Source organism: Leucopleurus acutus (genome assembly GCF_964270905.1).
Source record: "Leucopleurus acutus genome assembly, chromosome: 18".
Lineage (NCBI taxonomy): Eukaryota > Metazoa > Chordata > Mammalia > Artiodactyla > Delphinidae > Leucopleurus > Leucopleurus acutus.
Window position 1 is genome coordinate 78341375 of NC_139160.1, and position 8974 is coordinate 78350348.

General features: G+C 56.7%; 1 protein-coding gene across 1 annotated transcript; it reads right to left on the reverse strand.

Annotated features, from left to right (window-relative positions):
* Nucleotides 1-28: 28 nt before the first annotated feature.
* ATP4B (ATPase H+/K+ transporting subunit beta) lies at nt 29-4861 on the reverse strand (the record flags this gene model as incomplete). Its single annotated transcript, XM_082859240.1, has 7 exons — nt 29-190; nt 691-789; nt 2001-2057; nt 2835-3034; nt 3155-3268; nt 4159-4287; nt 4750-4861. 7 exons carry the CDS (start codon nt 4859-4861, stop codon nt 29-31), a joined length of 873 nt encoding a protein of 290 aa, XP_082715366.1.
* Nucleotides 4862-8974: the final 4113 nt, after the last annotated feature.

Consider the following 8974-nt stretch of genomic DNA (forward strand, 5'->3'; position numbering starts at 1 on the left):
TGCACCTGGGGCCAGCCGCCTGGCTCCTCTACTTCTGGATTTTAAGCTTGAACTCCACCTTCCCCTCGTAGGGGTCGTGGGGGTTGTCGAAGGTCACGTGCTCCGCCAGGATCTTGCACACGATGGCGACCTCCCTGTTCACGGGGGCGTTAAGGAGCTTCGCGGCCACCAGCGGGTTGCTGTAGTGGGGCTGAGGCGGATGTGCGTTAGGACACTCGAGGGCGGCCGGGCGCTTGGCCGGGCGCTCTCACGTCGCCCGAGAGCCGCCCGGGACTCCCTGCTTAGAAACGAGGAGACTTGGCCCGGGGGGCGGGGGGCGGGGACAGACCAGTGACAGGTTCAACTTCAAGTTACAGTTGATGAAAATTAATATAAAAACAGCAGAGGATAAAGCCAGGGATTTGGAGAAACTGATTTTAAATGGATGTGCCGTTGTCTAAGGGCCTTCTAAGGAGGCCCTTGGAAGGTAAAGGATTAGCTGTGATATTTATTTTGTGTGAGAACGATGTGTTTGCAGGTAGTTACGAGAACAGGGGTTTGGGAAGCACCCGAAGATTAGTGGTCCGGCTGGGCTAAGTGCGGCCTTGTTTCGTTTTTGCAGGCGAAACGTTTAGGGCTCTCCTTCTGCTAGTGACTGCTCGGTTCCATCCGGTTCCGGGGCAGCTGTTGGGGACAGCGGCGCACACGTACCTGGGCCTTCTTCCCGTAGTAGGGGAAGTAGTGTAGGCTGTAGACGCCTTTGGGTGGGAAGTACTCCACCTGCAGGGCCGGGGCATCCGGGTGCTGGTCCTGTGGGCGAGAGGCCGCCGTGAGAAAGGCCGGATCTGGTGCGCTCGTGTCCGCCTGTGTGTCCGTGCCACGCATGCTTCTGCACGCAGGTCCACGTGTGTGCGTACGTGTGCACCGTGACCACACGTGCAGTTGGCACTAGATCTAATCTTTATCATCAGCCCAGAATCCATTAAGGGTGTAATTTGTTAGTTTGCAAGACCCCGGGTGACTTTTCAAGCTTGTGTTTTTTTCCATTTTAAACCCTCTTAGGATAAAGAAGGTGGCAGAGCTGAGCGTGTGGGAACGAAGGCCCACAAGGCTGGGCGGCTGATCTGCCGAGGCTGGGGAAGGACCCACACGCTGCCGTGGGGTTTGCTTCCTTCCACTGTCAGAGCCAGCGACTCGCCCGACGGCTTGAGCTCGCCTGAGGGCAGAGGAAGGGTACTTTGGTGTCTGTGCAGATCCCGGGTCAGCCTACACGTGCGTGGTCGAGGAAACTCAAAAAGGAAAAACAAAACAGGACGAACGCTGCGCTCCGGGGAGACTGCAGGCTTTGGGCGGGGGGGGGGGGGGGGGGGAGGGTGTCACCCCAGCGGGGCACCCGTGCTGACGGCAGAGAGCCCTGGCTGAGGGCGTGATTGTGGAAACAAACTTTAGAAAATATTCAACGCAGACAAATTTAGTTTTTTCGTGTTGTCCTTAAAAACATGTTTTGAGAAAAACTGGACTAAATTAATGCCAACTGTTGGCAGCATTTCTATACACACGCTGCCAGACGACAGCGGCTGTCGGTAACTTGCATATTTTTGTAAATAAGCCAATAAGAAGGACAGAGCAGCGTAGCAGATGTGCCTTGGTTTCTCCAAATAGCCACAGACGTTTTGAAGCACGTCAGTGATACACTGTCCCAAATGCCTTTTGAAGCAAAACGGTGACGAGCGTTGTTTTTCTTACCAGGTTGCTTTTTCCAGAGACAGTGTAAGCCTTTACTCTCCAGGATCACATAGCTGTGCCGTTTGGCATCTTGCAATGCCATATAGAACATTTTTTCCTGATAATTCTTACCGGGTTTTTAATCCCCCAGGATAAAACCACTCTTAAGTGAAGGTTCCTGCAATTCGTGCCCCTGGCTTATTAGGCTGACGGCTGGGATGATTCTTGGGAAAAGCAGATCAGTATTTCCCACAGCTTTTCCCTCCTAAACAAGACAGCTGTGGCCGGTCACTCACCAGGAAGGCGCAGTCCACCCTGGGGGCCGTGTTGTTGCCGGGGAGAAAGTTGACGATCTGGAAGGGAAAGGTTCGGACGTGGCCTCTGTGCCCATCTGTGAGTGCGGAGGACGGGTGCCGGGGAGGCTCTGGGGCGGATGTACCAACTCCTGCTTCAAAGCCGGAAGCTCCACGCTGGGGCCGTGGTCTTGGCCGGCAGGTGGCAGAGCTGGGTGGGGGTCTGAGCTTCCCGAGCCCACCTGTGCAGACGGCCCGGCCCCCGGATGTGCCTGCTGGTGCCCAAGGCCCAGTGCAGTGCCCTCCTGGCTCGTGAGGACCACCGCCCTCCCTTGCTGCACACCTGCTAGGCAGCCGGGACCGCAGCCTAGCTGGGCCCTGGGGCCCAGCGTGGTGTGCCATTGTGTGGCCCCCCGGCCTCTTAGGGAGGAAAATGAAGGGTGCCACGCAGACGCCAGCATGGTGCCGGGTCCTCCCCGCCCCGCCGCCAGGTCCCACCCTCGCCGGGGCCCTGCCGAGATGTCCCCTCTCCCCGCAGCGTGGACGTGCCTCCCGAGGTTGGCTGTGTTCTCACGGTCAGCCTCCCTCTGCGCCTGTCCTCAGACGGTTCCCAGGTGCCCTCCCCGCGCTGACCGCGGCCCGGCTTCTTCCAGCCGCCGTGCACACAGGGCTGCCCCAGGCTCTGCGGCTTGGCGGGTGGCGGACGCCACGGTCAAGTGGGTGGTGGGTCTGCATGGCGGCTCCCAGTTGGTCTGAGGGAAGGCGCGCTCGCGGCCAGCACACGTGCAGGAGAGGTGGGGCCCCGGTTCCCTTCTCACCTCCGATCCCCTCACTCACCCTGTTCATCTTGATGATGAAACACGGCTTTCCTTCCTCAAAGCCGAAGGTGGGGTCCGGCCGGCCCGAGCAGTTTTGCAGCATGTCTGCTGTGAACTTGCAGGAGAACTTGGTGTGGTTCGGGGCCAGGAAGCTCTCCTGGAAGAAGTACCTCTCGGCCGTGCAGTTGATGTTGGCCTCCTGGGCCGTGGGTGAGTAGCCTGGGGGACAGGCACACCTGCGGCCCTGCCCGAGCTGCGGCCCCCCTCTTCCCCCCGCCCCCCAGGGGGTTCCTGAGACTAGGAAAGAATGGAGACACTGCAGTGCATTCTGCACTCTACCTGCCAGGAAGTGGTGCAGGGCCTGCGTTAGTCCTGTCCAGGTCCTGTTGTCAGACACGTTGTAGGAGATGTCCAGGCCTTTCTCCCCGTAGACATCTGGCCTCAAGGTCACCCCTGGAAAAAGGACGTGACGCCTTGGCCTTTGGTTGTACATCCAGGCCGTTTGCCGTTCGGTTGGCCCTGGCCTGGGGGAGGCCGTGCCTGGGACGCTTCGGGGCCAGGCCTTCGAGGGTCCCCCCGCCCCTGGCAGCCAGCAGGGCCCGGGACCCTGCCCAGGGGCCGGGGGGCCGCGCCGTCCCACGAGGCCTGGCCAGGGCCCGCGGGTCCCTCCCACAGGAGGCCTGCCTGCCTGCCAGCCTCTGGGATTGGGGCACATTCTGTCACAGTGTGTTCTCAAGTTTGTAATCTATTACGTTCTGCTCTGAAATGACATAGAAATCCTCCATGTTTTGTCCGTTGGTTGATTCAAAAAATTGACCCGCAGTTGTCACGATGATTTGCAGAGGATCCGCCGGGCGCTGACCCAGCTCAGCGCTGCTGTGGGATGTTCTCGGGTTAGTGTCTTCCTCAGAAATAGTTAAGGACGCAGGGGTGACAGACGCTCTGAGCAGCTGGGCTGGAAGACGCTTTCCTTCCTTCGTTTCTCCCCCCGCCCTTTGCACTGCAGGTTAGCTGGCTGCGTGGGGAAGCCTTGGTCCGAACACCCTCCCCGGGACCTGGGAGTCTCGTCACCAGCGACTTCCTGCTCTTTGGCGCTGGCCCAGCCCCCTCGTCGCACGGGCCACCTTGCACTTAGACGGCACTCGCGCTCTGGACCTAATTTGCTGCTGGGGAGGCGAGGCCTCCACAGGAGAGCAGCCTCGGTCCCGGTGACGCCACGCGGGCACCGAGCGCCCCTCGCCCCCCTTCCTGATCCCCTGGTGACCGTCCTCCCCGACATCCTCCCCGAGGGGCCGTGTCCCGGCCCGGCAGCCCAGGGCAGCGCAGGGCCCGGCGCCCGGTACCTGGCGACTTGAGCTGGTCCTGGTAGTCGGGGGTGTACGGGTCGACCGTGCACATGAGCACGTAGAGGCACAGGGCGAAGACGCCGGTCATGACCACGTAGAAGGCCACGTAATAGAGGCTGATCCACACTGCGGGAAGGGGCGGGTCAGACGCGGCGGCAGCCGCTCGGCTGCGGGGACGCGCGTGCCGCTCACCGAACGCGTCACCTCTCGGTGGGCGTTGCACTGGTGTCGGGCACGTTCACGCACGGTGCTGGGCACCCGTCCCGCCATCTGGTTCCAGACCATTCTCCTCACCCCGATAACCCTGCCCCCCTTAACTTAAAAGCCTTAAAAAGTTACAGTTTCAGGAACATGGCTTTAAAACGGCTCTTCTCCAATCTAAGGCTGGGCCTTTGGGTCAGGCTGATCCTCAGCTGCTCGCAGGTGCCCGCTGTCGGCGGGTGTCGGGGCTGAGGGGGGCCTTTGGAATCACCCAGTGGGGGAGGAGAGGCCGGCCAGGGCCTGCGTCTGGGCACTGAGCCCACCAGCCCCACGCGGCTGCTGCTGGTCCCCTGCCCTCCCCTGGCGCCCCTGCCCTGCCGCACGGACCCCAGCGGGACGGCGTCCGGCCCAGCATCTGGCCCGTGTCCGGGTTCCAGCAGTAGTGCCGGAACTCCTCCATCCTCTGGCTGCATGACTTCTTCTCCTGCAGTGCCGCCATCGCCCCGCTCCTGCCAAGGGACGCTTGCGGGAGGACATCCCCTTGGGTTTTATGGTCTCCCCCTCAGAGGTCAAGGGCACTGCGGCTCTGGGTTCCGGGGCGAGCCCAGCAGGGTGTTATCACTGCTTGGCCGTCAAGCACCGACGCCCGGGCAGGCCCGGCAGGTTCCGCTGCCGTCAGGTGCCCCTCCACCCCCTCCCTGGGCAAATCAGGGTGGCTCACTCCTCCTCTCGGGTGCCCTTGGCCCAGAGCCTTATCTGCTCTGATAATGAGCAAGGAGGCCTGCCAGGTGCTCAGCTCTGCCCACTCGCACCTCCTTGGGGAGGGAGGTGTGAGGAGAGCGGCCTGCACGAGGCGGGGCCTGGGCCCTGATGCCCAGCCGCGGCCGAGATGCTCCCTGCTCTGCGCTGATTGCAGCAGGTGCCCGAGGCCATGAGGAGGCGATGGCTGGGACCCCGGCGTGGGGGGGGGGGCTCCCGCCGCCGTCAGTCCTGGTGCTGGAGAGCCAAGCCTGCCGGTGCCCAGGGCCGCCGGCCGCGGGGCCGCAGGGGCTCCCGTCACTCTTGAGCTGAGCTTCGGTGACGAGCGTGGTGTCCTCTGAGAGCCAGTGTTGGGGCCCTGTAGGACTTTGTGTCCATGGAGGAATTCACAGCCATACAATCTAGAAGTGTTTTCGGAACCGAATACACACCAGTCCCCGGGCGATTTGCTGAAATGCAGATTCTCCCAGGGACCCAGTGGACCTGGGAGCTCCCGTGGGCCTTGCTTGTGGCTGCAGGACTGTGGCAGTGTCTCGGCAGGGGACGCTCAGCCTGACAGCACGTCTGACCCACCTGGGGCGCCTTGAAAACCTGTGACGCCTGTCCCACCCCCAAGGTTCTGAGGGAGCTGACCTGCCGGGTGGCCTGAGCGTCTGGACAGCTGCGAGCCCCCGGACCTCCTGATGCGTGGCCAGAACCAAGCAGCCTTGGCGGTCTACATAGCTGGGGCCCATCTCTGAGATTAGGAGGAAAGGGCAGCGCCGGGCAGACAGGACGTGGCACCGACGCGTCCTTACAAGTATCTAAGTCAGGACCCGACTGAAAGGGCGGGACGGTAAACAGAGCTGGGTGTCCATCCGTTGTCACTTGCCCTCTAGGGACCCACGTAGCCAAATTGGAAGTGTTCTTCGGGGATACAGATAGTGAAAAGCCCTCTAGCCATTATGTTTATTTTCTTTAGGATGATGTAGAGTTTGTCGGCAAAACGAACACCCTAAAATTCAGATGGAATTGCAGCATTTTAGCTTGGACTCATAGTTCCTTAATGGACCAATCCTAGGCATTTTCCTTCACACTGTTCCCCTTCGCAGCTTTGGAACTTTAGGGCAGTAAAAACACAGAGTGTGGCCTTAGGCTGCGGTCTCACTGTCCACAGCCTGTGGGTCTGGGACCCCTGCGCCGAGACCTGAAGACACAGGGTAGGAACTGCTGTGCAGAGAATCGGTGCCGCCCTGTCTGGAAAGTACAGAGACACTCTTGGGACGAGCACAGCATGAATTCTTCCTGGAAGTCTCTGAACGAAATCCTCCACACTGAGTCTCTGAATTCCCAGAAGCGTGAACGTGTGTGCTGAGCTGCACACGCGTTGTCGTGATGACCTTCCTGGGACACGTGCCCGTGGGGAGGGGAGGCCTGGGGCGGGGTGGGGGGCACTGGGTTGCTTGGCGTGCCCCGCGGGGCAACGTGGGACGGACGCCCCAAAGAGAGTGAGCTCCGGGTGATGTGGGAGCTCACCCTTCCTATGCGGGGGGCTCGACTCCCACCCACCCCCCGCAGCAAGGGACCGGAGCCCATCCCTCCACAGCTGCCATGGGGTCAGCGGAAGCCCGCGAACGCCGAAGGACTGGATGATAGGAAGATTCCCAGCTTTCGATGAATAATCACTCATCAGAGCGAGAACCAGGAAGATCTCCAAATGAAGTGAAAACAAGATGATCAGTAGACGCCACACTGAGGTGACAGATTCTGAAATCATCTGACAGGTTGTAAGAAGCTTCGGCCAGCAATGATGATTGTGCTTGAAACAAATGGAAAAACAGAAGTAGAAAGTTTAAGGAAAGAAATAGAAGACGTAAAGAACGAAATGGAAATTTTAGATTCAAAAAATACAATAACCAAAATAAAAAGCTCAAAGAATGGATTCAGCAGCAGAAGGGAAGGGACCAAGGAAAGAATCACTGACATGGAAGAAAAAACAATAGAAATTTCCGGATTTGAACAATAGAGAGTAAGTAGAGCCAGAAAAAAAGTGCCCAGCCTCAGCGACCCAGGGGCCGTAGGAAAGGCCTAACGTCTGTGTCACTGGAGTCCTGCAAGGAGAGAAGAAAGAGTGGGGCTGGGGCATAAACCTTCAGACTCAAGAAGCTGAGAGAACCCCAAACAAGATACCCCCCAAATCCATGCCAAGTTGCATCAAGATTAGACTTCGAATATCCAAGACAGACACGAAAAAACCTAGAAAGCATTTGCAATTGCTCCAAACAAAAAGGAATATTTAGGTGTTGATCTAATAAAACATAAGAAAGCATAAGACTTGTATGCTGAAAACTACATAATGGTGATGCAACAAAAGTCTAAGTAACTAGAGACACACATTGTGTTTGTAGGTTGGAAGATTCCACACAGTCAAGTCAATACTCCCCAAACTGATATACTGTTTTAACACAATTTCTATCAAAATCCAAGCAAGATTTTTTTTTGTATCTAGAGGCAAGACTATTCTAAAATTTATTTAGAAAGTCTAAGGAGCTAGAATAAATATTTTCCTCTTTATTTGGAATACTTTTTTGAAAATATTTCTTAAAAAGAAAATTAAGGTAAGAAGACTCAGTCTACTCAATTTCAAGGCTTATGATATAGCCACAGTCATCAAGACAGTGTGGCGCTGGTGGAGGGACAGACACAGTGAACAATGAAACAGGACAGAAAACTCAGAAGTGGACTCACAGATTTGCCCAACTGATTTTGACAAAGGTGCCAAAGAAATTCAATGAAGCAAAGAGAGCCTTTTCAACACATGGAGGTGGAACCACTGGACATCCGTGAACCCTGACCTAAGCCTCACACCTTGCAAAAAAGTGAACTCAAAATGGTCATGGATTTAAATGTAAAAGTGTAAAAATTTTGGAAAAATACATGGGAGAAAATCTTCAAGAACCAGGGTTAGGCAGAGAGTCCTTAGGCCTGACACCAGACGCGCAATCCATAAAAGAGAAAATTGAAAAATTGGACCTCCAACGCAACAGCAAAAAGGCAAGCAGTCCAGTTAGAACACGGTCAAAAGACACAATGGGATGTTTCACCGAGGAGGATTCACAGAGGACAAACACATGGAAAAATGCTCAGTATCATTAGCCAGTAGGGAAATGCAAATTAAAAACACAATGGGGCACCACCCACCACAAGAGCTAAAATAAAACATAGTGGCAACTCCAAGTGTCGGTGAGGATGCTGAGAAACTGGGTCGCTCGCGTGTTGCTGGCGGGAATATAAAATGGTAGAGCCGTCTGGAGAAGAGTTTGCCAGTTTCTTAAAAAATTGAACATGCAAACACCATACGACTCAGCACATATGCTCTTGGGCATTAATCCCAGAGGAACTGAAATTTATATCTGCACGAATATCTGTATGTTTTTCGCAGCTTTATTCATGATAGCCCAAACTGGAATCAACCTAGGTGTCCTTCAACAAGTGAATGGTTAAACCAGCCGTGGTCCATTCACACCATGGAATACTCCTCAGCAGTGAACCTACAGGTGTGTGTAACCGCCTGGGTGAATCCAGGGAGTCATGCTGAGAGAAAAGAGTGAACCCCCAAAGTGACGCACTGTGTGATTCCACGTACAAAGCATTCTTGAAAGGACGACTTTATGGAAATGGAGAACAGATCAGTGGTTGCCGGGGTTCAGGACAGGGCTTGGGGTGGGAAGGAGGTGGGTGTCTGTGAAGGGGGACCGTGTGGCGTCAGGGGTTCCTGAGCATTTGCTGTGCTGGCGTCGTATCCACGCTGCGATCCCGAGCTGCAGTTGGGGGAGATGCTGCGACTGGGGGATTGGGTGAGGGGTGCAGGGGT